The 27,794-nt window shown below is 35.6% G+C and overlaps 1 protein-coding gene across 4 annotated transcripts in view; it reads left to right on the top strand.

Annotated features, from left to right (window-relative positions):
* Positions 1-27,794, top strand: part of SEMA6A (semaphorin 6A) — a 172,415-nt gene that overhangs the window by 105,202 nt on the left and 39,419 nt on the right. For all 4 annotated transcript variants that reach the window (XM_031938773.1, XM_031938806.1, XM_031938795.1 and 1 more), the window contains exons 5-15: positions 267-329; positions 2,048-2,149; positions 6,479-6,569; positions 13,285-13,404; positions 14,079-14,167; positions 15,014-15,231; positions 20,252-20,383; positions 25,038-25,193; positions 26,784-26,960; positions 27,379-27,519; positions 27,607-27,687. In XM_031938773.1, the coding sequence (XP_031794633.1) occupies positions 267-329; positions 2,048-2,149; positions 6,479-6,569; positions 13,285-13,404; positions 14,079-14,167; positions 15,014-15,231; positions 20,252-20,383; positions 25,038-25,193; positions 26,784-26,960; positions 27,379-27,519; positions 27,607-27,687 (1,370 nt within the window). The remainder of the gene's footprint in view (positions 1-266; positions 330-2,047; positions 2,150-6,478; positions 6,570-13,284; positions 13,405-14,078; positions 14,168-15,013; positions 15,232-20,251; positions 20,384-25,037; positions 25,194-26,783; positions 26,961-27,378; positions 27,520-27,606; positions 27,688-27,794) is intronic.

Raw genomic sequence — 27,794 nt, 5'->3', positions numbered from 1 at the left:
ACTTACAAATCTTTTTTTTTTTTTTTAGAGCATCATATAACAGAAGATCATTTTGTAGTTTAATGAATAGAGAGCAGCTCGAAATGAAATGAACATTTTGCATCACTGATCTTTTGTTGTTATGGTGAATTAATCATGGGGAATGGGTGCTGAAAGCTTTCAATAAATATATGTTCAGCTTCGAGTTTCCCCAAGGGAACTCTTACTTCTGAAATCAGATGCAACAACCTCTGAGCTCTAATTGATTTCTTTCTTGATCCCTGCAGAAACTGACATGGAAATCTAGACAGGCTGATGTAGACACATGCAGAATGAAGGGAAAACATAAGGTAGGCAATTTTCTTTCCTCCTGAAGCTGCCACTTTGGTTTAGGTTTTTTGACTGTTAAATCAAGTCGTTGTCTGTGATGTGGAATAGATACTGCCATTCACTTCTTTCCTAGTAATGGCTTTTTCCATCAACTTATTGAAGGCTCTAATTTGCAAAATAGTTTGCTTTTAATGTGATGAAACATTACGACAGCAGTCAGAGCAGCATTGTGAAATGCTCCTGTTGCACTTGGGATTGTGGACACCATGTTAGCTGTGCGGACACTGCTTAGCACTCTCTTAGAGAGCTAAAAACATTGCCGCTCTTTCCCCATTGGGAATTTTCTTTAAGGACTCATAAAAAGCTGAAAGTAGAGTTACAGGGTTTTGTGCCTTTGGTAATGTAGCAACATAGAAAGACCCCTGAGCTATGAGTCTTAGTTACAACAAGATACGGTAGGAACACCTGGCATTAAATTTAATACTGTGAAATTTCACTTTTAGTATTGCTTTTGCGGCATAAACATTCACCTTTCTATTTGAGGCTTTGCTTATTTGTCTTTATTATGTAGCATTATTTTATAACTATGTTGTGTATTAACATTTTCTCCATCACTCTCAAGTCTACACAATCAAAATAATAAAGCGAACCTAAATTTGTAGCATTTGCCAATTTCTCAGGTGCTTACACCTCAGAAAATTTAACAGTCACCTCTCAGCAGCATCAAACTGGCTTCAGCACACTCCTGGCTCTAGGTGTCAAATACAGATTCTTAGGTTTGACATTTAAAGTTGTTTACAACCTGAAACGAACCTACTTTTCAGAAAAGGATAAAAGAAAGGAAGTTAAGAAGGAAGGCAGGAAGGAGGGAGGAAGAGAGAATGAAGGGAGGGAAGGAGGACAGAATGAGGAAGGAAGGAAGGAAGGAAGGAAGGAAGGAAGGAAGGAAGGAAGGAAGGAAGGAAGGAAGGAAGGAAGGAAGGAAGGAAGGAAGGGAGGGAGGGGAGGGAAGAAAGGGAGGAAGGAAGGAAGGAAGGAAGAAAGAAAAGAAGGGAGGGAGGGAGAGAAGGAGGAAAGAAGGAAGGAAGGAAAAGAGGGAAGAAGGGAAGAAGGAAAAAAGAAAGGAAGGGAGGGAGGGGGAGAGAAGGAAGGAAGGAAGGAACAAAGGAAGGAATGAAAGATGAAGGAAGGAGAGAAAGAAAGAAAAGAGAGGGAGGGAACAAAAGAAAGAAAGGAAGGAAGGAAGGAAGAGAGAGATAAAGGGGAAAGGGAGGTAGGGATGGAGAGAGGGAGGCAGTGAGGAAGGTGGGAGAGAAGAAGGAAGAGAGAGAGGGAAAGGAAAGAGAGGAGAGGGTTGGTTTTATATCTTCAATATCTAACTCAGTGACTAGAAGTTATTTAACTGCTTTTTGATGAATTGACTTTATATATTTCTTAATATCTAAGTATAGTGTCCTATATACATTCCAGGTTTATCCCTCTAAGGCATCCATTTTATTCAGACTCTTAATGGAAATGTATTAAATGATTAATTCCTTGATTGGCTAATAAAATGGAGATTCTTCATTACTATCATCTTTTGGGAAAAACAACGAGTAGAAGAATAGCTGCTAGGCTTCCTTCATTTTAACCCTTATGACAATGGATTACTATGCAAAATGAATGATGAATTCTATTAAAAGAAATTGACTTATATATATATTTGAATTATTATATATTTGAACTATTTTCCCCCTAGGATGAATGTCACAACTTTATTAAAGTCCTTCTAAAGAAAAATGATGATACACTGTTCGTCTGTGGAACCAATGCCTTCAACCCCTCTTGCAGAAACTATAAGGTAAATGTTACTTTTATATGTCTGCAACCATATGGTTAGAAAGTACTTTGTAATTTACTCTGTACCTGCAACAAGCTAAGAACTGTAATTTAACACTACCCAGTTTCTTTTCACTTGTTCAACTTAATGTATTGCTCCACATGAGTGAGCTGGAGTAGGCTTCCTAGCTTCTTGTTTGGTCAGGATTGATTGACATCTTTAAGGCTCCTACAGAGCAAAGTTAGTTTCTATAAGACCCTATTCTTTGCCCAGGTGACTAAAATACATAGTTTACAATAAGTACAATGTGAATATATTTCCTTCTTTCCTCTCTTCTCTTCTTTCTTGACTCAATTCTCATCTCATCTCTCTACTCCTGAGATGACTCCTTCCCTCCCTCACCTTTCTTCTCCTTTCCTTTTTTCTATTCCTCTTCCCCTTCTCTTCTCCCTTTCTGTCCCTGTCTCTGTCTCTGTCTCTCTCTGTCTCTCTCTGTTTGTCTCTCCGTCTGTCTGTCTTTCTGTATCTCGGTCTCTGTGTGTGTGTCTCTCTCTGCCTCTCTTTCTCTCTTCCTCCTTTCCTTTCTCTTCCCCCTTTCTCTCCTCACACACAGACACATACCCACTCCACATTTGTTTTATGATTTCAAAAATATGTATCTGAAGCTGCAAGTTTAATTCTGAAAGCAATTTTGAAGAATTTTGGAGTTTTATTTTGCCTTGTGATTAGATGACCAAGAGAGGGTCTTACTGACACTGTCCATTATACAAAGAATATTTCCAACCGTTTCTCTTAGATGGGATCCTTCCTGTTAGTCCTGATTAAATTGTTTTTAAAAGCATCCCTGAAGAAGATGGGGAGCTCTCAGCATCCTGAATAGTAGTAGAAGCAACAGCAGTGATATATGAACCCATCTCCATCTGTTTCACTTCACTATTCCTTTCCTATTGCCTCTTTGATCTAGAAATTGCAAAGACCTTATTATGGAAAGTGCACCAATACATATGCTGACCAATGCTGCAGCCTTGTCTTTATTTCTGTTCAGCTAATCCCCTGAAGAAAATTTTTGCATTGGGTACAAACTCATCTCCCACTGGTCATATTTTTGATGCCAGGTGTTAGGCTATAATCAGCAACAGCCTATTCTCCCTACCCTAACACACCCAACTTGCAATTGATTGTCCCATAGCAACCATCTGGGTCTTCAAAATCAAATCCACCATTTAGTATTCAATTCCTGTTTGTCATTGTTTAGAGCTCATTAAGATTAATGTTCCTAACAAATCCAATGCTGGAAAGCTCTTCTTTATTATAAATGAAGGTTTTCTTGGCATTACAACATAAAGAATGTAAATGGTCTTATTTATTCTTTTTTCAGATATTCTTTTCCTTGGGATACATAACCCATGTTGCTTCTTATTCATCTTTGCTTCAACTACCCTATCCCTGGTGGGGAATACCTTAGGGACTTGTAGGAAGTCAGAAGAATATATTCAATGACTTTCCTTGCCCATAATCTTAATAATATGGAAGGCACTGAATCATCATGGACATGACCCTGAGAGGTTTTATTCTCAAAGGCAGAATGTGAAAGAGTAGATGAGGCTAGAATTCCAGGGAAGGAAAACTCAGCATAGTGTTTTTTATCCTAAAGTGTCTCTTTCAGAAATGATTAATTTTTGTAAAAAGATTTATTCACAAATGCTACATAACAGGAAAAAGCACTAAGTCCCATAGTTTAAGAGCTTAAGGACTATTAGAATAACTTGATGGGAAAAGAAGGATTTTTTTTTATGGTCTCTGATTCTGAATTCTCTTTGATTTATACACACTATGTGCCCTCAAGTAAGGTGAATGTGTTAAAAAGATTATAACCTGAAATAAATTTACCAGTGCCTAGCCTTTTAAGACTAAGAATGAAGAATCTAAGCTATGCTCTCAGGGCTCAGTTTCCTTATTTGTAAAATGAAGGGGTTTAGACTCAATGACCTCTAGGGTCTCTTATAGCTTTAAGTCCATGATTCTCTGCATACCATTGTTCACTAAAACCTTGAGAACTTCAATGTGAGATTGAGTTGGTTATTTGTATAATTATCTGTACCCTATGGTGAATTAATTTCCCTGGGGTTGCTGTTAAGTCTGAGATTTTATGACTAGTGCATGGATTAATTCTTGTTTCATGGAAATAGGATTTCTCTATGGCACAGACTACTCTGCTGATACTGTTTAATCTCCACATCCTTCTAAACATCCAAATCAGCAGAGGACAATTTAACATTATCTTCCAGCTCTGATTTAGCTGCTGTCACATTTTTAGGAGTAGGAGCACAAAGAAGAAATTCTCCCTGCCTCAAGTGTTTTGTTTCTCTTTTGCAGAGTTTACAGTGTTTCACTGCTCTAGATAAGAGTGCAAAGCCCCACTCTTGAATCCTGTCCAGAGCCTTAGACCAAAGAGTCTGTCACAGTTCAACAGGAAGCTCATGTTCAGATAAATGTCAACAAAAGGCTTTAGTAAAATGGATTGGGGTGGTAATGGCAGAACAATACGATCATTTTGTTTTTAAAAATGCCTGACAGTTATATTTTCTCAGGGAGATTATTTTTTAAAATACTATAGCTTTATGATATTCTCAGCTTCAATTTTAAAAAATTCACATCTTTAATAAAGGCCATTTCAAAGTTCTTAGAAGTGAAGCAGACCTATGACATCACATAAGAGATGAGGCCAAAATTTTCCCTAAAGTTCCTGAAATCCTGGATAATAAGATTGGTCTTAACTATCCATAAACTTATAAAAATTCCATCTTCCAGTCCTCTGGTGAATCTCCCAACTTTTAGAAGTGCACAAAGTCATAGCTTGGGCTATCCTATCTCTAATACTTCTTCACCCAAAAGAGTAAAGAATAAAAGCAATAGTATGTTTTTGCATATATTGATTGACCTCAAAGTTAGACCACTGGCATTAACTTTGCCCATCTAGAGGCTTATATCTAGAGATTTTGCCTATTCACTCAAATAAAAGCCATGTAGGAAAGACAATTTCTGTCTGGCCAGTTAGGACTAGTTTCAGTTCAGCAGCCATTCACAAATCTGTTTCTTCACCATATAGTTAGTGGACTAGAAATGGAAGGTCTGCTTATAGTCCAAAAGTGGGGATTAGGGCTTTTCCATCAAACATACCTAGAAGCAAACTTACATGGTATGAAACTGGTGATCAATATATGCGAGTGAAGAATTGGATTCCTGCTGACCAATTCCCTTCTTACATAAACAATAGCTGCAAAGTTATTCTTGATTTACCTTTTCATTTCCAATTAGTGTTCTCCCTTCAAATTGCCTTTTATTTATAGAGTTCTCTGCTTGTGTATTGTATATTCTCAGCAAAATAGGAACACCTTAAGAAAAGAAATTGTTTTCATCTCTGTTTCTCCTATACCCTAGCATACTGCCTTGCATGTAATCATTGACTCTTGAATTTCATATAGAGAGAATTGTTAAAATGCTTAAAAATCATGGAATAGAAAGGTTTTTGTGGGCTTAACATGGCTGGAATGCTGCATTTCAGAGGGATTCCATAAATCAAGGAAAAAAGAATTTGATAACAGTGGAAACACTGTACTGGGCATCCAGAGACTTAGCTTTGAGTTTCACCTTTGCTAACAGCTACATATATGCCCTTCACTCTCATGGGGAAAGGGTTATTAGTCTAGATCAGGAATGGGGAACTTTTTATCTGCCAAGGACCATTTGGATGTTTATAATGTCACTTGTGTGTTATACAAAATTATTGACTTATAGAACTCAAGTGGTGGGAGATTGTTTTCTTAGCTTTTAGCTCATCTTTAGCTGGAGTTGCCTTAGCAAATGATTTTGCAGGTCTTATATGGCCCACAGGCTGGATTCTTCACCCCTGGTATAGATAAACAATAAACAATATGATCTGGTTACATCTCTTTAATGAATTTAAAATGGCATAAAGATGGTTGTTAGAATTGTGCTTGTATCCATTCTTTGTTCCACTTATGCTATGTTCCTCTGAAAACTAAGCCTAGGAAAACTGCTAAAAGTTAAGTGTTTTGAGACGTGACCTACAAGGGTAAACTCTCAATAAGAAAAATAAGAAAAAAAAAACCCCAAAATTTAGGCAACTGCCTGTATAATTCATGATTCAGGATTGTGGGACATTGAAAAATAAAGAAAGGAAAAGGTTTATTTGGTCCTAAAATGTGCAGATAATTGCCTTAATACTTATCATTTTTCTGATAGAGTCCTACAGTTCAGATTCTGGTTCCAGAACACCCCAAAAGCAGATAGTTTTTGTTACTAAATAGAAGTAACTATTTCTTTTAGATGGATACTCTTGACTCCCTTGGTGATGAGTTCAGTGGAATGGCAAGGTGCCCCTACGATGCCAAACACGCCAATGTCGCCCTGTTTGCAGGTAAATGAAATGTCCTAAATTTGCTGGGATTTTATTTTTATTTATACATTTCATTTCATAGATCTAAGTCTGGCAATATAAGTCTCCTTTGAGGATATTTGTGAATTCAGAGTTGCTCTTAGATCCCCCGGTGTCAACTATAACTAATAGTGTCCTTCTTGTTGATGATTAATTTGGAAATTACTCTTTTTCCTCTCTGTCACCTTGATTCATTCCTTTGTGATTTTCAGACCAGATAGGTGCATAGTACACTATCCTTTTTTGGCATAGAAGATGCTTATTTTTTAAGAGTACTGCCTTCCTCTGCTCCCCTCTGCGAATGCCTAGTACAGGATTGTGCTTTCTGAGTGTGAAACTTTTGTGAATTGTCTGAAATGGACTGAAAGTCTTAACTCTGGAGGATGTGGGGAATCCAAGAAGCCTTAAGTCTCTATACCAGCAGACTTCAGTTATTATAGCAAAAGCACGAAGAGGTCAAGGTGTAGTCCTAAATCCATCAGAGATGATTATTAACACTGGGGCCTGAAGAAAGCAATCTGGAAATAATACATATGAAATCAAGGCTTTATGGAGTTCAAGAGCCATTTTGTTCCCACCCCTGATTTTAACCCCATCAAGTCTTGACAGATGGATTGTAGCAGTGAAGGATGCAAGAACCATTCCCATACTTGCACTGGGCCTCTTTCTACAGCCCAAGAAATATAAATGATAAGCCATTGATATCATTTCATTTTTTAAAATTAGAAATTTGAGAATTCATTATCAGCTATGTTTGTGAGGTCAGTGTAGAGAAAATCATTGATGTGATAGTCATTGATGGAGAATAGGCCATAGTTGGCTATAATTTCATTCATAAAAGCACAGTGGTGTATAGGGGAGAATAAAGGGAGAAAATGAAGGTTTCTGTTAGTTAGCACTTTCTCATTTATTCTATTATCATGATCCCTTGGAGCCTGATTCCCCAACCTATATGATATATAGGTAGATTGTAGAGGAGAAAGAAAGCTTTCCCTGAGTCATCTTCTGGTCTAAGATACAATATTATTGTGGAAGAGCACTGAATAAGAATGCCAATAATCACATAACTCCATGTGGAAACTAGGGCAGGAGCAAGGCCAGTGGCAGAAATGTCCTGGTATCTTGTTACTCACACAGCCAGCTCTCTAATATCTACAGGAATCCACATAAGCTAATGTCAACGAAGGATGATAGCTACAGTTGATCAAGTAATTGTGTACCTAGTTTGAGCAGAGAAATAAGAAGGTATGTAGGAAGAGTATGCCCTGTTGCTACAGGGTAAGAAGAGAAAGATGTCATAAGGAGAGGGAACTGGAGCTCGAGGTAGGAAGACCTAGATTCAAATACTATCTTGGATATTTATTAACTATGTGACACAGGACAATACACAAAAATGCATGGGAGTAGTACATACAAACTTAAGGTATAGATACCTCAGAGTAATAACTAGCTAGCATTTATGTAGTGTTTTCAGGATAGGGAGAAGGCAACTCATAGCTATGTTTCTGGGCCTTGATAGCCTTTCTTTGTGGAATCCTCATGAAGTTCATTGTTGGCTATGGTATCTCTGCCAGGCAGCGTCTCTGCTAAGATGCTGAGCTTGCCCTTCACAGACTCCAGCATCTCTTCTGGATGGGTCAATTCACCATACTTTGGTCCTGCTCTTCAAAAGACAGTTGCAACCTTTACCACCTCCAGCTCCTGGCTTAAGCTCAGTTATAGCTCTTGGCTAGGGATTCTGCTGCTCTCCTTGAGAAAGAATAGAGATTCTTAATTTAAGATCAACCAATATCTCCCTTTCTGTACTTTCAGGGCTTTAATTGGAACCCCTTAAAGGCAGAAAAAAGTTTTTCCTTTTATTTTTCTAATTCAAGGCAAAATGTCCTTAGTGAAGGAGACCTCACTCTAACTTATGGTAGTCATTTAATATATTTTCCAAATCTTGAGAGGCTAGGCCATAACCAGGCAATGAAAAAACCTCTTACCAACTGTTACCAAACAGCTCTGGGGTTTAATTTTCTCTAGCTTTGTTTCATTTTTTTTTTAGATACTCTAAGCTTCACTACTTGCTCTTGGCAAAGGAATGATTAGGGAAAAGGTTCAGAAGTAATCTATGTCTGGTGAATGGATTCATTGTTTCTCCTAAAAATTTAATGACTTTCTTTTCCCTTTACCATGCTAATTAATTACTCAAAGCCTCATATTTTTTAAGGAGATATAAATTAATCACTTACTTATACCTGAAAGGACCTCGATAAGTAGCTTATATAAAAAAAAAAGTCACCTACAAATTTGCCTAAAAGTGATCCCCCTTTAAATATGTTTGCATATATATAATTATATGTGCATGTTGGAGAGTGTATGTATGCATATGTGATACCCTGTTGTAGTAATTAGCTAGTTGTAAGTCTAAGGACAATATAATGAATGGCTTGTTAAGTTTCCAAAATTCCCTACTCACAAATTTTATAGAGTTTATTTTAAGTGAAAAGTTGTAAATTTAATTATGATCACTTTAAGCCTCCATTTAGGAAAATTCCTAACACTAAAGCTGAAATGGGCTTTCTATCTAACTTTACTTTTATATCTGTCTCTGATTAACCCTTGACCTTTTTTTGGGTGAAGAAAAATTCAGTTTCTTGGAAACATCTGAATAAAAAACTAAAACGCAATGACTGGAAATCTGATAAGGGAATCAGAGGGAAGACATTGCTTTTTCTTGGGATTTACCATAGCCTAGGTTCACCTCTCTTAGATGCCTATAGAGCCAATGTTCTTGGTCACAGCTTCTCCATTTGCTTAGAATAATCCCTCCCTTCCTCCCCTGCCCTTCCCATTTTGAAATAGCTTTTCCCTTTTATACAAATAACTTAGGAGGGATACAGTTTCTCACACACAATGGCTGTGATTGAAGCAGGTTTATAGGTGCTATTCATGTGCAGGCCTGATTATTTGATCCAATCAAAATGTTGTGGGGAGGGAGGGAGGTCCCAATTCAAGGCACCCTAGCCAAATGATGGTAGTTTCAACCTTGCCTTTATACATGCACAGACTTATATGTATATGTATGCATAGCAGTGAAACATATAAAAGGCAATATGGAAATAATGCAAAGAAATAAAAGGTTTGGGGGCATTTGTAGAGCAGTGTCTTCTAAAACTTCATATTAGCCTATCCCACCCCATCCCATTGTGCCCCATTGCACATGTCTTGGCAGATGGCTGCTTCTAGTGGAGAGTGCAAAAGCAGTTTCCAACCTTGTGTTGGGTCTGCTTTCTTAGCTCAAGAGCTATAGACAATAAGTCATTGATTTCCATTTCAGTTCATATATTTGCAAATATGTGTACACATGTACATCATGATATCTAGGCAAGCCTAGATTCCTACCTTTACTGACAATATCCAGCAAAGAATCTCCTAAGCAAAAACTAACAGGTCAAAATTCTTTGGGTCTACTGATTGGCTAAGACTCATTGCCAGAAGGTTGCTGAGCTGATAGATTTTTTTTTTTTTGGGGGGGGGAGAGGGCACAACAACTCATAAAGTACTATCTACTAAGGGGTGAAGTAGCTGCAATTTTTAAGGGCCACCTTGATGCAATTAAAAGTATTGAAGTGTATAGCTAGATAGATATAGTTCATTAGCATTTCTTATTTGTGAATGGCCTCACAGGCCCTACTCAAGTGCAGAAAATTATTTAGGGCAACTCTGAACCAATTAAAATGCCAATGCTTTTTGAAAGAGGGCATGTACCAAAGCAAATCCTTTGCTTTTTACCTGAACTAAAGCTGAAGAAGCAAAATGATGTAGGTAATGGAAAATTTGTTTTAATGATTTGTGGGAGCTATTTTTAAACAATGGACTGTAGTAAGGAATGGAAAATATATGTACATTTTCTTAATGGAAAATAAAATATGCAATTATTTTGCCATTTTATTCCTGAAAGAATATAACCCACTTTAAAAATAATCAACAAAATGATTTTTCTATTTTTAAATATAATTTAATTTAGGCAATTAGTTGGAACAGCAAATATATTTGTACACTTGGAATCAGGAAGACCTGAATTCAAATCTTGCCTTAGATACTTGTTTAGCTATATGATTTTGAGCAAGTCATAAAATCCGTCTGAACCTCAGTTTATTCATCTATAAGATGCTAATTATAATAGGACCTAACTCATGAAGTTGTTAGAAGGACCCAATGAAATAATATGAGTAAAGTGTTTTGTAAACAGTGTTATATAAATATAACTAGTATCATCATCATCATCTTATTTCTGTTTGTCCTAATAGAATTTGATGATTTGTAATCCATTTATTTTTGTTAGTAATTAACAAGCATTTATTAAGTGCTTTGTGTATGCCAAATGTTATGCTAAGCATTAGGGATACAAATAGAAAAGTAAATCTATCAAGTCTTAAGCAGCTCATATTCTAATTGGAAGACAATACATCCAGGATACATAACTCAAATTTAGGACAGATAGAATTCCCTGGTGATTCTTAGTAGGTTAGATCCAAGAAAGCTAACTGAAAGTTCCCAAATCATATTCTCTCCCTTGACATATGTTCTCTATTGACATTACCTCCTACTTGTCTTCAAACTCTGATGAAGAAGTAACCCTTCTCATCAAGGCTATACCCTTGATCCTATATCTTCCCATTTTTTCCAGGAAATTGCTATCCCCCACCTTTGTCATTACCTTTCTTAAGTTTTCAGCTTTTAGCTATCCATTGGTTTCTTCTCTTTTTCCTTTAAACTTTTCTAAGTCTCTCTATCCAAAAAAACAAACAAAAAAACCCTAATTAAATCCCATAATCTCAGCTAGATAATCATTCTATTTTCTCTTTTCTTTTTCTCAGCCAAAATTCCTTGAAAAGACAGTCTACACTAGTGTCTTTACTCCCTTTCTTCACTCTTTCTCATCTAAATTCTATGCAATCTGACTTCTAGTTATGGGTTTGCTCCCAAGACTAGGTCTTAGGTCTCTACTGTCTACTCACCTACTAGCGTCTCTTTTTGCTGACATCATATCCCATGGATTCAATTATCATCTCTGTGTAAATGATTTTCAAATCTATATATCTATAAATCCAGTCCTAATCTCTCTCTAGAGCTCCACCACTATATTTTGATTATATGTCCTGTAGACATTTTAAAATGACCATATCCAAAGCAGAATTCATCATTTTTTCCTTCAAACCCACCTGTCTATTGAAATTTCCCATTATTGTCAAGGGTACTGCCATCCTTTCAATCATACAACTTTGCAATCTCAGTGTCATCTCTAACTCTTGACTTTCACTTACTCCACATATATTCAGTCAGTTGTCAAATATTATCATTTTTGTCTCTACAGCTATCAAATTCACCTCCTTCTCTGCATTCACACAACCATGTTACTGGTTCAGGCCCTCATCACCTTTAACCTGGATTATGTCAATGGAAAGCCTCTTTACTTTAAATCTCTCCTCACTCCAATATATCCTTCACAAAGCCCCTAAAGATATTTTCTTGAAGCAGTTTTGATCATCTCACTTTTCTATTCAACAAACTTCAATAGTTCCCTCAAACCTCTTTGATAAAATATAAAGATAGGAAGAAAGTTAAAACTAAAATATAAAGAAAATATATAAAGAATATATATACATATATAAATAGGAAGTAAGAAAGCAAGAAAGAGGAAGAAAAAGAAAGAAGAAAAAAGAGAAAGAAAAAAGAAAAGAAGGAAGGAAAAAGGAAGGAAGGAAGGAAGGAAGGAAGGAAGGAAGGAAGGAGCAAAATGGAACTAGTAGTGGGTAGAATATATGGCAGAATCAGAAAGATCTAAATTTGAATTCGACAGACATTTATTAGCTAACTTCTATGCATAAATCATTTAAATTATTTGAGCCCTAATATCTTCATCACTAAAGTGGGGGATAATAATAGCACTTGCCTCACAGGGTTGTTTTAAGGATCAAGTGAGATATGTGAAGTGCTTTGTAAAACTTAAAATGCTACATAAATGCTATTATATGTATGTTGTAAAATTTACATATATATGAATATGTATATGTATACATGCAAATACATATATGAACACAAATACATGTATACATGCATTCCATTCCATTAAAATATAAGCTAATGGAGGTCAAGGACTATATCTCTTATATCTTTATATTTTCAGAGCATGTGCTTCATGCATAGTAGACACTCTGCAAGTACTTATTGATTAATTGATCTCTTTACCACACCTTCTTCCACTTCACTCACTTACTCAGGTTAAAGGCTGCTCTATTAATTGCATTGTACTTGTAATTATGTGTGATACAAGTGGCCTCTTCTTCCACCTTCAGTCATGTCTAATTACCTGCTGTAGCTGGATCAGTACCCAAAGAGACCTTGCTTCAGGCTATCACTTAAGTCCATTCTAATCAAGTAGAGCTAGAAAACATTTGCCCTTTTATTCCAAAGCAACTGCCTAGAAATTACCCAAATTTTTTTCCAAAAAAGCATAATCTCACATCATCCCAATTTATAAGGGTAAGATTTGAGAGCTTCTCTTTTCACAGACTGCTAGATTATCTCAGTGATCCTATCTCACTTAACCTGATATCTCAAGTCAATCTGACTGACTTTTCTCCACACCTTTACATTATTTCTTTCTCTCTCCACCTTGTTCTCCTAACCATTATTTTCTTCTCTTAAGATGGAAAACTGTATTCTGCCACAGTGACTGACTTCCTTGCAATAGATGCAGTCATTTATCGGAGCCTTGGAGACAGCCCAACCCTGAGAACAGTCAAACATGACTCAAAATGGTTGAAAGGTGAGCAAACAATGAAAAGGAGGGTTGGAGAAAGGGAAGGGAGGGAAAAAAATGCATGTCTAGTGGGAGACTTAAAATCTTTACAGACAATACTGTAGTTTCATTTTAGCAATAGCTTCTGACAGACAGGAAAGTGTAAATTGCCTCTTTTATCTCAGATGATTTATTTACCTCCATTTTTTTCCCTTCCCATGAGTTACTAGAGGTGTTAACAAAACTACCAGTGTCAGTGTAATCAAACACATTACATTCATCTTCCTCTGCTTTAAACCCTCATTTTAGTGTCCCCTATGATAGGACCATCATATTTCACTGGTACCTTGGCATAGAGGACAGAAGGAAGTGGGGAAATGAAGTAAGGGCTTTTGTAAGATTCACTGCTACATTAAAAAAATGTCTATTCTGAAGTATTGGGTTAACAATGTTGAAATTTATTTTTTCTCAATGCTGTTAAAGATTACTTTTGACATTTTTACAATGTGTGTGTTCATGTGCCTTGTGTAATTTACAAATATTTATGTTTATAAGATCATTTGAATTAATAGTTAACAAATATCTAATGGTTCTAAATATTCATTTAATATATGGACTTTGGGATGTATTTCAAGTTCTTTTTTTCTTCATCTTTTATCCTTTATCACATATCCCCAACCAAAGTGTCTCTTTGTTCACAGAACCATATTTTGTTCAAGCAGTGGATTATGGTGACTATATCTACTTCTTCTTTAGGGAAATTGCTGTGGAATACAACAGCATGGGGAAGGTAAGTGAAGAGAATGTTCGTGGCCTTCTTTGTAATACCCTGGGGAATCCACTTCAGGAGCAATGTTCTTATGAATGACCTTGCAATGAGAGCCATAAATCATATTGACAGGGTCATCATTTTGAGAAGGTCCTGCTGCTGAGACCCACATTTGGTCAGAGTGAAACATCATGCTTTCTCAATATTCACTCTATGATTTGAAGGCACATTAAACTATTTCTATCAAAAAAATTAACCCACACATAATTGTTTAATTCCAAAAATGGCTTCTAGTAGTTTAAAAAACCTGACTTTCAAGTACAATAGGCAGTCCAGGATAAAGAGAGTAAGCAAAGGAAGGCTTTGGCTTTTCCTTTTTTGTCTTAAGAATATTGACAAAATCAGTTGAGCACAATGGCTTTCCAGATAAACATAATGAAATGATTCAGGTCACCAAGGGTGGAGGGCATAAATAAAATACCAGCTAAATATGAAGCCTTTTCAAGGAGTAGAGAGATATGAGGCTAGAGGCAGTCCATGTGGGTTGCAGGGATATTTAATGTAAAATGTGCCTTTGTTTGAGGAAATAGAAAGTTAAGCAGCAATCCATATGGAAATGAGTTAATGTGGCTGACAACTGATCTCTTGAAGGATTTATGTATTAAATGCCACAGCCTTATCTTTTATAGCACACTCTTCCAAAGCTGAGTTTTCCAGTTTGTTATTTCCACAGCTTATAGAAACACAGGATTAAATTAAGCGCCTTGTTGTTCCAGCTCCATTTTAAAGAAAAGCAGAATTATGCTAAGGTTCTCCCTCTCACAGTCCAAGTGTGTTCATCTTCCCCTTGTGTTTTGCCTGTTTTAGGTAGTTTTCCCAAGAGTCGCTCAGGTTTGCAAGAATGACATGGGAGGATCACAAAGAGTCCTGGAAAAACAGTGGACTTCCTTTCTCAAGGCTCGTTTAAACTGCTCAGTTCCTGGTGATTCACATTTTTATTTCAACATACTGCAGGCAGTTACAGATGTTATCCATATTAATGGCCGTGATGTTGTCCTAGCAACCTTTTCCACACCTTATAACAGGTAACTATGCTGTGACTGCTACCTTATCTTGTCTTTATTTCTGCCCTTTCCAGTGAGGCTTCTCTTATAATGTACCATATTAGCAACTATAAGGGGGGGGGGGGCGGAATGTGCATTTAAATGCAGCTAAAAAGCAGGTAATATTCAGTTTTCACCAATAAATTCTGTAATTTATAAGCACACATTAGATTAGTGGTGGGGTTGGAGGGGAAGAGTAGTTAAAACAGGAATTAGATGCTGTGCTATTTTCATGCTTTCAATTTAATCTTTGTTTCCTTTGCTGTTGTCTGTTCTTAAGGAGATGGTGACTAGCATTTTAAAGACAAAATTGGCACAAATACAATAGCTATTTGCCATTTTTTAGGCATCTTTAAACATTATGGAGACTAGTGTACAGGGCCACAGATTACTTTGTAGTGCCTTTCCTCTATGTATTATAATAAAGGAATTTTACGTGAAAATGGCACCCTGGTCACTTACATATTCATCTTTTCAAGCAGCTTATTTCTGAAGTCAGCACAGATTGCAGGCACTTAGGTGTGACCCTATAGTTAGTTGCCTTGAAGCTGGTCTCAAAAAGGGACTGATCTCAGGTGAGGAATGAGCAATGGAAGCTGATGAACTAGGGGAGTCAGAGACTTGTTATACTGACTCTAATATTAATTAATAAGAGATAAAGAAGAAAGTAGATTATCTAGAGGTCATATTCTTTCCCCATAAAATGCTTTAAAATGTAGGCAGGTGACTGAAATGCTATATTTTAGAATATAATTTGGGAGAAGTCAGGCACATCTCATACCCTATCCAAGGATATTTAGTTACTGGAATATAAAATGATCCTCCATAAAAGACATTTTCTCTGGCAAAGCTATCCTTTGGAATGGACCTCAAGGACAAGTTTAGAGCCAGAGATTAGGATATTATGGATTTAATTTATATTTCTAGATCATACTATTCAAGAATATCAATTATTACTAAACCTAATTGTTCCCTGTTTTCAAAATAAGAAACTAAGTACAGCAATAGAAAAAATTAAATAATTTGGATAATCTTATCAAGAATGAAAGAAAATATTCAAAAAACAAATTTCATATAAGGTTTCTGATTATGAATTTTTTATCCTGACATTTATGTCATGCATAGCCTAAGAAGCACAGTGCTTCTGGATAAAATTTATTATAATTCTTGGCTTGTATCTAAAAGCAGAATATGTAAGACTATAAGCTCAGTTCTGTGAAGCACTTGTGGTGTTCTAGGGAGAAGACCGTGTTCTAAATGCATATGCATGGTGTCATGGATTTGGAGCCTAAAGACCTGAAATTAGGGTCCAGCTATGCTCTTTTCTAGTCGTGTGATCCCATTCAACTTACTTCCCTTTACTAGGTCATAATATTTTTTTGTTTTAAAAAATCTGTAAAATTAAAGGAATGAATAAGGTCCCTTCTAATGATAATTTCCTATGGGTTTTTTTTAAGTTTTATTTAAATTTATTTAAAATTAAATTTTTTTATTTTATTTCAAGAGACATTTGGAAAGCTTAGAGGAATCCTATAGGATTTTGCTATAGGACAACTGGTAAAATTCTGTGATTATGAAATCACAGATAAAAAGGTTACTATGAAAAAGTTTTAACAAATTGAGTTCATCCTTGAAGAAGTTTAAAAAAAGATGATATGAAAGGAACAAGTTAAAAGATGATATGATGCCTTGTAATTCTATAAAGAAAGAACAGTGACCAACTACTTTCCAGTTGCAAACATGAACTAATGGGCTCAACTTATAGTATGATTTTTTCTGTTGGACAGCAAGGATTTTTTTCACTGGAAGGATTGTTGGTATAACCAGTAGGTGTCACTGTAGAGCGAAGTTGACTGGTTAGGTAATGTTGTTTTTTTAAGATTGGGGGTGTTGAATTCTGCAAAACCACAACTTTATCCTCCTATTAAAGGCCCAAGGGGTGGGACCTTTCCTTAGGTCCACATCTCTACTCCACCTTTCCTCTTTTCTGAGACTGGAGATTTGCATATGGGTCTAGGGCTAGAGTAGCAAAGACTCCTCCAGCAGAGAGGCAAAATGGCCTTGTGGTCCAATTTCTCTGCTCTTTTAGTGAGCTTATAAATATAATTTATTAGTAAAAAGCATCACCATAAGATCCTCTCATATTTCCCTGTCCATCAGATCTATTTTTTAATTCCGTAAGTTCCAATTTGTTACTGGCATACTTCCTTTTCCATTTCCTCTCAAATACATGAAAGACATGGAATACAAAGTATTCTATTATTTAAAGTAAAATGAGAGTAAAGAAACAGGTTAAAGTACTAATATGAAAAATCACATAATAGCTCCTATTAGCAAGCATATGTGGGGAAAAAAAAGTTGGAAAATATAAAACCTTTCTGAAGTCTTCCTCACTTCCTAAGTGACCAGAGTGTCATTAAAGGAATCAGCATATCTTGCAAGTTTTAGTCTGAGTTCTTTGTTCTGAGTTCATAAAACAGAGCTTGCCCTGAGGCTAGCCTGGTATGCTCAGTTCCCAGTTCTGGAACTTAACACAAGATAGCTGCAGGGACCCAATCAACATGGCCTGTTGCTGCTGTTCTTCTCTCCTTTGTATCCTATCTGGCTCCAGAAGGCATGTTTCCTCTCCTCTGCTACTTGACAGACTCCTTCAAAAACCCCTCCTGCCATAGGCAGTCCATCTCTCTAGTTCAAAAATTCTGGTAGTTCTAGTCTCTTTCAGGGAAGAAGTAAATGGTCTCTCTCCAGGATGGTATATTTCAAAATTTCTAGTAAGGGCTAAGACCTTTATTCTACCAGCAGGGCAGCTAATCCAAACATATTCAGATATCTTGTTACATTCAACAATGGAATGGGAAGGCTGAGATCTCAACCCCATGCTTATTTATTTATTTATTCATTTATTAATAAATAGGAATCTGTGTAACATTGTTTTAAGATCAGTCCTGTCTTGACTCAGGAACCCAGGCTAGTACCCTTTTCAGTCTGACTACTTCACAGCTATTTTGCTACTAATACACAGTAACAGACTTGTGAGTACTGTAGAACCCCATATAAGATACTTTTCTAAAATAGTTTCTTGAAAATTTATCAGTTTTTTTTCTCTGGATGCAGATAGTATCTTCCTTTTTAGGTCCTTTGTAGTTAATTTGAGTATTTATATGTGTATGTATATACACACAAATTGCATGCTCATTTTCTCATGTATTCCTTTCTACTTCCTAAAAATCGACATTTGTTCAATCCAATTAAAAAAAAAAGATCTGCACATATGATTTCCCAGCTTAAATATACCCAGTCCTCTTTTCATTTCTAAATGTGATTTTTTTTTCTTTTGTTTGGCAACTATCTAAGGAATTTCTAGTTATTTTAAGAAGTTCTCAAAGTAAAAGTTATTTTAATTCACAAAATAAAGAGAAGCCTTACAACAATTTTATCACTAGGAAATATGGAAGGATAAGGTAGGAGACTGAATCTCTAATTTCACTTGGATAGAGAACTCCGGAGTAAGGAAACTCCCACTCATAGTTCAGGTTGGCACTTTCTCTGCAATTCATAGTACTAGAGAATTTTCTGGATCACCAAGAAATCAAGTGAATTATCTAAGGACACACAGACAGTATGTGTCAAAGGCATACTCAAACTCGAATATTTCTGGCTCAGAGGCCAACTCTCTACTTACTCTGATATGTTGCTTCTGATAAAAGGATTATAGAAAAAGAAGTTTGGTTTTTTTTTTTTATAAAAGATTCCAAATCTAACATGTTTAAAGGAATCCTTGTCTCAGATATGCAAAATGATATAAATACATACTGATAATTTTTTTTAAATTCAAGATTTTAAATTTTGTTGCCTTTTTATTCTCATACAAAATCTACTTAAAACACTCAGCCTATTCTTTTTATTTATATTATTAACATGTCAATAACTGTATTATGAAATTAGGAGAGCATAAAATCCTCATAATCACTTGTGAAATCTTTTCCATATCATTTCAGCATATGTAATGTACCAAAAATGATTTTCTTGGCTAATTGATAATGCTCTTACACTTAAAAGGGCTAGCGCTCCATGTCTTTAGTTGATGTAATAGTCCAGTACCTAAAAGCATAACAAAAATCTTCAGCCATCTGGTGCCTGCTATTTACTTGATCAAAATGGACTAGTTACCTTCAGATAAACATGAGTTTATGTGCAAACAATAAACAGAGATGGATGAATAATTCATGCTTTCCCACTATTGAAGAAAAATCCTTCCAAAAGTATCTTGCAAAGATGTAATTATAGGTGGGGATTATTATCATCATTATTATTTAGCATTTATATAGTACTTTTTATTTGCATAGTTCTTTGTAGTGGTTTATAAAGTTGTTATTTAGTCTTAGAAGACAAACAGGAAGCCAAAATTTAAATTTACAGTGTCAGATCTAAAATATTTTTACATTTGAAATCCTTGCACACAGGAATGGAATGGGTTAGTTCTTGGAGAGAAGCTATTCAAAAATCTATACAAATAAACATGAAAGTATAGGTCAGTTCCAATGATTGACAAGAACTTTTGCTTCATCGATATTAGACATGCAAAATAGTCTCTAAAGACTGAATTCTGTGGGTTATTGATTTGTGATTAATATCTGGGAATAGAAAAAGGTTTAAATTAATCAACTGTTAGATTGCTCCCATTATGCTTGGATGGTATGAAGTTCAAAGGGTATATAAAAATGTATGAAAATCTTAAAGGAAATTGAGAGGATAGGAGGAAGGGAGAAATATTTTCATCTTTGATTTTGTTAATGCATGACATTGACAGTTCTCATGTCCCCCCCCCCCCCCCATGCTAGAAACCTTTGCATTAGGGAGACTTTTACAATGAAAACCCCCAAATTAGAAAATTCAATACTGGACAATCTATGACAGGAAGATTTTTAAGAACATGTTTTTCAAGTTAAAATTATATGCACTACTACACAGGTAACACTTTCTGTGAAATGCTATATTGCAGCATTCCTGGGTCTGCAGTCTGTGCCTATGACATGGTTGACATTGCCAATGTTTTCACTGGGAGGTTCAAAGAACAGAAATCTCCAGATTCCACGTGGACACCAGTTCCTGATGAACGGGTTCCCAAACCCAGGTACATCCCTACCTCCTACAACTTTATGTAGATATAAATGCTGATATTTTGCATTTACAGAACAGATATTATCCTAGCAATATAATAATCCATTTTGTGTTGGAAATGCAAAATGTAGATTACAATAAAATCTAGAAATGGATTCCTATAGAAAACACTTGGTGTGCTTAGATATCAGGTTGTTGCCTTCTATCACTGTAACCTCAAAATAAAAAAATAGTCACTTATTAATATTTTGCCTAACTTTCTAAAGCTGGACTTAGCCCATGCTGAAAAGGAACTTACAGGTCATTGGCTTCACTTTCCTCATTGTACAGATAAGAAATGTTGAGGTCAAAGCAGTCAAGGCACCTATCTTGTCAGCTGCAAAATGAAGTCTACTACTCTCCATTTAATTATCAAAGAAACATAGATTTAGAACTGGAAGGGATATTAGATGTTATCTAGTTCAGTTCTTTTCTTATTTTACAGATGGCCTAAAAAGGTAAAGTGACCTGTCTAAGGTTACACAAATAGTAAGTGTCAGAGTCTTGGCTTGAACTTTGAGATCCTCTGACTCCATATTAAGCACTTTTCCCACCATACTATGGTGATTTTACTAACATTTCCAGTGCAGAATCCAAATGGAAAAGGAATTCCCCAAAGATGATGAAGTTCTCCAGATGCTCTCTTTCACAGATGATATCTTTCCACTGAGCCCTGATGTATGTAACATTATATTTTAAGGCAATTTTTGCTCTTCAATATTTAATGAAGTAACAAATAGAAAAGTTGCACCCTCCCCTCAAAGTTAGTTAGTTAGTACAATTAATCTTGGGATATTCCTGGTACATTTTGAGTAGGGAGATCTCAGAAGCCAAGATTCTTGCTTTAGCACAATTAAATTGTTATATCAAGAATAAACTTCATAAAGAATCTCCAGATCAGGGATGACTTTAGAAATCCCTGGGCCTGGCTAGTTTTACCATAATGGTACTGGAAATGGAATTATTTCTGCTGACAGAACCCACATCCCTAAGATCACATAATCATGAATACAGAGTTAGATGAGAAAGTTGAGGTTTAGAGAGGTCAGGGTTACATGGCTAGCAAATATCTAAGGCATAATTTAAACTTAGCTTTTCCTGATTCCATGTCTGACAGTCGATTCACAATGTTATGCTGCTTCCCAGAATTCATTTTTCTAAAAGGGTTTGTAACTATACTAGGCATTTGAATGTTATCCATTGTTTTTATGGGAAGGTACTGGGGTGAGGGAAGGAATGAAGGTTGCTTATTGTAAAGTGATTTGTCAAAATAAGATGTATCTTTTTTTTAATTTAAAAAAATAGGGAAGATTTCAATTTAAGATGGCAATGTGATATGTTGAAGAGGACTCTACTCGAGCATCAGAAAGTATCTAAAAAGGATTTCAGATATATAAATGATAAAGAAAAGCAGAGAAATAGAACTAAGAATTTCTATCCACATCAGAACTTGCCAAAAAGGTGGCCAGAAGTTGGCAGAAGTTGATAGAGTTGTCTGATCAGAGAAACAAGTGTGAATTCCAGGAAATGAATGGGAAGCCATTGAAGACTAAGAAAGTAGCCAGATCAGGGAAACTAACACAGAATCCCACAAATAGATCTGAAGTTACCCTGTGCTCCTAAGATGATAAGTCATAACCTAAGATAAACTCTAGTTAATGGGAGCCTGAAGCCAGATTCCAGATCCAGCCTGTCAGAGCAGAAATAAGTGATAGAGCCAGCCTCCCAGCCCATAGTACTGGCTGTTGCAACAGGAGACAAGATCAACTCAAAACTAGGGTAGCACTGAATGAGGGAGTTAGTGTAGGAAGCCTAAGATCAATGAATATTAAGTCAGTATCTGTCTGGCCATAGCAAAGGACAGAGCTAAAGTCCAAGAGTTGAAAAATCAAAAGCAAACCTAATTCAGCCAGAACCACATACTATTCAACCAGGAGACCGAGACAGAAACCAGGAACTGAGGCAGAAGGAAGGATCTAAAACCATCTACCCCATTCAGAATAGTAGTATTAGCAGTATCTGTTCTTTAGTAAGGACAGAAACAAATAAGGTTATGTACTTGATATTCAATCAATCTAAGAGTACCAGAGGGAACTAGCTTGGGGATAAAGTCCCATATTTATGGGCATGAAGTTGAAAATATGAGTACATAGAAGAGAACTTCAAATATAATTAAGAAACATCATGTTTTAAGACAGGAGTGGGGAATGTCTAAACTGCCTCCCATATAAGGCCTATTAAATTATGTGCTATTAAATCATAAACTAAGGCAACCACAAATAAACAAAAGATTGAAAAAAGAAGAATATCTAAGGTGTCTACTAACAAAAAAAAAAAGATTGACTAGAAAACAAGTTGAAAGGTAATAAAAGACATTAGATTATTTCCAGACCATGAGCAAACAATAAATCTGGACACCATATTTCAAGATATGGAATATAATATGGCAGAAGATAGAGACTGACAACGAATAACTTGCCTGTAAATCATTTTCATTCCACAAAGGAAATTATGAACTTTTATGCATTGTTATTTGAACCATGAAGTAACCTAGCCATTATATAAAGTAATTTGGAAGTAGACCCCTAAAGTTAGTAAAATATGCATATTCTTTGACCCAGAAATACCTCTATTAGATTTATATGCCAAAAAGAGTAAAGAGGAAAATGACCTATCTATAGTCTAATGCTTATAGTAATACTTTTTAATTGTTAGCAAAGAACTAATAACAAAAAACAAAACAAAACATCCATCATTTGGGGGAAGTGTATGAACAAATTATGAAATATCAATGTAAAAAATTACTGCATCATAAGTAATGACTAAAAAAAGACTGATTTAGAAAACTTGTAAGGACTTATATGAATTGATGCAGGGTGAAGTGAGGAGAAGATTTAGGATTAAACTCATTCTATAATTACAATATCATAAAAGAATACAATTATAAAAGATTCCAGCACCATAATCAATGTAATGACCAATCCTGACTCCAGAAGACTGATGATTTATTTTGCTTTCCATCTCTTGGTAGAGAGGTGGTACACTAGAGTTGTGAGAAAACATATACATTTTTCAGAAATAGGCAGTGTGTATTTGTTTTGTGTAATTACACTTATTTGTTATAAGAAAGGACTTTTGTGGATAGGGGAGAATTGGAGTGAAGTGAGAAGAATGTGATAGTTATTCTTAAGAAAAGGCAGAAAAAAAAGAAACATTAATGAATCATTTTTTAACTACTCTTTTTTCCCCTGTTATTCTTTACATAGGAAAAAAAAAATTGTTGATATTTGCCAAAAAAGAGGGAAGGAGATTTAAACAGAGTATACATCTCATTAACTAAAACTACAGCTGCGACTTGAACAAGTTAAATTCATGAAAAACTGTATTAGCTAAATTTTGATTGTGATGTTTGCTGTGCTTGGGATTGCAATCTCCTCAGTTCATTAGGCTTCTATGCCTTATATGATTGTTCAGTTACATCAGACTAACTGAAAATTCACACTGAGAATAACTCTTGAGGATGCAAAATACTTTTAAATAACTTGCTGCTCAATTGAAGGTACTACTTTGAATTAGCTACTTTCCAGACAACCAAGAGGTTGACACAATTCATGGAGGTGCTATAACAGAATAATAATCCTACAGCATTCTCTTCTTCAAAAATAACCTTCAAAATTTTGATGTCAAAGTGGTGTATTCACATTGATCCTTGCACATATTCTTGCTCAGTTTCCTCTATAATCACTAGTATGTATTTGCCAGCCTGGCCTGAATTAGGAGTGCAACCTGTGGCCATAGAAAAAAAGGGAAACTCATTGGTTTGGGCTAAATTTATTAACTATAATACCACGCCCAGGAGAACTTACCAGAAGCTTTGTACCAGAAAGTGCTTGTTTCCTGTTATGGACAGGATGTCCCGTGATTTCTAGCATAACAAAATTTATGGAAAGCTAAGCAGATTTTTATTATTCTTGCTACAAAACTAAATTATTTCTTAATTAGGGAACTTTGGTGATTCCCTCATGCCCACAGTATTACCGTGTTATTAGCTTTTCACACTTGTCTACAAAAAAATAGGCAATTCAATTTAATCTGATTTCTTGATACTGGGAGTGATTTCATTGAGACAGGCTGATGTGAACCCTTGACTAGATAGATTTTTAATTGGCTTTGTTTCTCCAGATTGATAGACTACATTCACTTTTCCCCACCTTGAACAGTAAAAGTATGAATTGGTGATCATCAATATGATGATGAACAAACATATTATTAAACCTCTGGGTGTGAGTAGTATATGTACTAAGGAATATACAGATGTAAATCCTGTATTTTATTCATTTGTTACAAGACACCATCAGCTGCTTACTGAAATTTATTTGTACTTCTGGTAGTATGCTAAGTTATTTTCAGCCTAAGAAATGAGTCCTAGACTCCTACTAACAAATGGATATACCTAAAGGAAATCTAAGCATATTTTATTTGGTGGCATTGTGCATTGGTCAGCTTCCTTTGCCCAGTCTATAGGATATTCCTGTCTAGCTAGGTGCTTAGAGAAGCAGTTCAGACAGAGAATTTGCCACAAGATATTAAATAAGCTCTATTCTTTTTTCCCTTCTGCTTTCTTATAGACCAGGTTGCTGTGCTGGTTCAGCATCTTTAGAAAAATATGGAAGCTCCAATGAGTTTCCTGATGATACACTAAACTTCATAAAGACACATCCTCTTATGGATGAAGCAGTACCTTCAATTGTCAATAGACCATGGTTTTTGAGAACTATGGTGAGGTAAGTGTTATGCAGATGATGGTTGAGCCTTCTTTTCCTCATTAATAGGGTATATATATATATATATATATATATATATATATATATATATTCATATTCCTGAAAAGTACTTTGAAATTCCACAAACTTCTTCTTTTGTATTAGGAACAGATCTAGATATGAATGATGGTATATTTGAGAAGAAACTACCATAACTCTTTTATAAACTTTTTCAACTAAGAAGATTTCCAGCATTTTCAGCTAGTTTTTAGAGGAAATGCAAAGAGTTTTCCTTCAGGTCAACACAAAATCAAATCTTTAAAAGACAAAACAGAGATAGGGGTAAAGGTAGAGACTGGACCTGTGATTTCTTTAGTATAGGGAACTCTTTGATGAAAGGCTACCTCTAACAATGTAGATAGGTATCTCTATGCGATTTCTTATAGTTTTGGAGAGTTGCCTTTTATATTCCCAATATAAGAAATTATCAATCAGAATATATTCTGCATATATATGCATATGCATATATGTTTGTATACATGTGTTGGGAGAAAGAATTATACCCCTTAATCCCCATCCAAAAATGAGGTGACAGCAAAGGAAATAGTTATATAATGATAATTAAGTAATACCTCCTTCTTTATTTTGAGGCAATGTCCAAAACAATAGAAGAGGTTTCTAAAGTGTCACCTGAAAATGGTCGTCCTCAAGACAAAAAATAAAGTTTGCCTCTATCAAGGAGTGATCTAAAGTATTCACAGATGAGAATGAGGTTTCAAAGCTCCACCCCCTCCATCCCCCCCCAAAAAAGAAAAAAAAAACTGGCTCCTCAACCCTATATCTTTAAGGTAGTAATGGTCATGCATGGCCATTTTGGGTCCACATAAGGACCCATTTTGTCAATTTTTTTGTCTAGTCTGTGTAACTCTTAGCCCAAAGCTGATGCATGATAGCTGTTGTTTTCTAACTAAAAATGCTTTATTAGAGAAAGTATGCCTAACATAGCTTGTGTCCTTGGCAATTGTGTGCCTTCCTATTCACCCACCTGAGATAATTCAACCTTTGGCTTCAACATAAGTATGTTTCCTTTTTATGTACATAAACCCCTTTTCATATACCAAAAGCAAAATTCATGCTCCCTTTCATCCATTTCAGACCTTCCTCCAGAGTCTGAGTATATACTGAACCTTTCATTTTGACAGTGTGTTGACAAAGGCGTCACTTCTTAATGGAAGAATGTGCAAAAACCATGCTCACTGCTTTCATCTATGAGAATAATATGAAAGTTAAATGATGTATCAATTTCTTCTCTAGTTGCTATTTATTGGAGTAATGTTGCTAAGTGGTTACAGATGATTACTGGTGACTCTTTACCATGGGACCTTGCTTAAACCTACTCATAAAAGCTTACTCAAATTTGGAGCCACACTAATCCTCTGCATGTAAAAACAAGGTCCAACTTAGCTTAAAAATATTATTTATATGTATATATATCTCCCTTTAAGTAATTACTAGAAAGCAGTGAAATAAGTTTTTGAAGTGGGAAAAGGGAAACTTCAATTATAGAGTAACAGTAAGATTTTTTTTTTAAATGCAATGCTGTCATTACAGATACCGCCTGACCAAAATTGCTGTAGATACTGCTGCTGGGCCACATCAGAACCACACTGTGGTTTTCCTGGGATCAGAGAAAGGAATCATCTTGAAGTTCTTGGCTAGGACAGGAAATAATGGTTTCCTAAATGATAGCCTTTTCCTGGAGGAGATGAACATTTACAACCCTGAAAAGTGTGTACAGCAGTCTATTCTTTCCAAGTAGTTATTTGTGGAAGCGCATGTGATATTCTGTAGAATCATTTGGGGTGGGGATAGGAGAATTGTGGTAGATGTAAGTTTTACATAATAAGAATTCATACTGATATTATTAATTTTATGTTTTTAATTGCTTTATGTCATAAATTTCAGCGCTATTTGTTGTTTTGAAATTATTCAGAAATTCTATCATACAGAAGTAGCATTATTTTTTCTTTGTGAAGAAAAAAGTTGACATCAATCTCCCTCTTAATTAATTCAGCTGAGTAAATCACTTTGTTCTGAAAATTCTCCTTTTCAACTCATTTAGGCTAGGAAAATACCCTTGTTTGGGGGTAGGGGAGAATTACCCTAGAGATTTCATTTATAACACCATACCACCTTGTCAAATCAGGTGCAGTTATGATGGGATAGAAGACAAGAGGATTATGGGCATGCAGCTGGACAAAGCAAGTAGTTCTCTATTTGTTGCCTTCTCTACTTGTGTGATAAAAGTTCCACTTGGCCGGTGTGAGCGCCATGGAAAGTGCAAAAAGTATGTATTTATATGTCTTGCATTATTGAAAACTATAGTGTGGTTAGAATGGATTCCTAATGACTCATGGTCCTCTTCTTCCTGTAGAACCTGTATTGCCTCAAGAGATCCATACTGTGGATGGATGAAGGAAGGAAGTTCATGCACACATCTGTCATCCCATACCAAGTAAGCACAGAGGAAGAGAGCATTGAAATTATCAGCCTTAATTAGACATTCATTTACTTATACCTGTGAATGCAAACATCATCAATCAAGTTTTGTTTTTTCCCTTT

The sequence above is a fragment of the Sarcophilus harrisii genome, chromosome 1 (genome assembly GCF_902635505.1).
Source record: "Sarcophilus harrisii chromosome 1, mSarHar1.11, whole genome shotgun sequence".
Lineage (NCBI taxonomy): Eukaryota > Metazoa > Chordata > Mammalia > Dasyuromorphia > Dasyuridae > Sarcophilus > Sarcophilus harrisii.
Note: the sequence above shows the minus strand (reverse complement) of the source record. Positions and strands in the feature narration are given on the sequence as shown.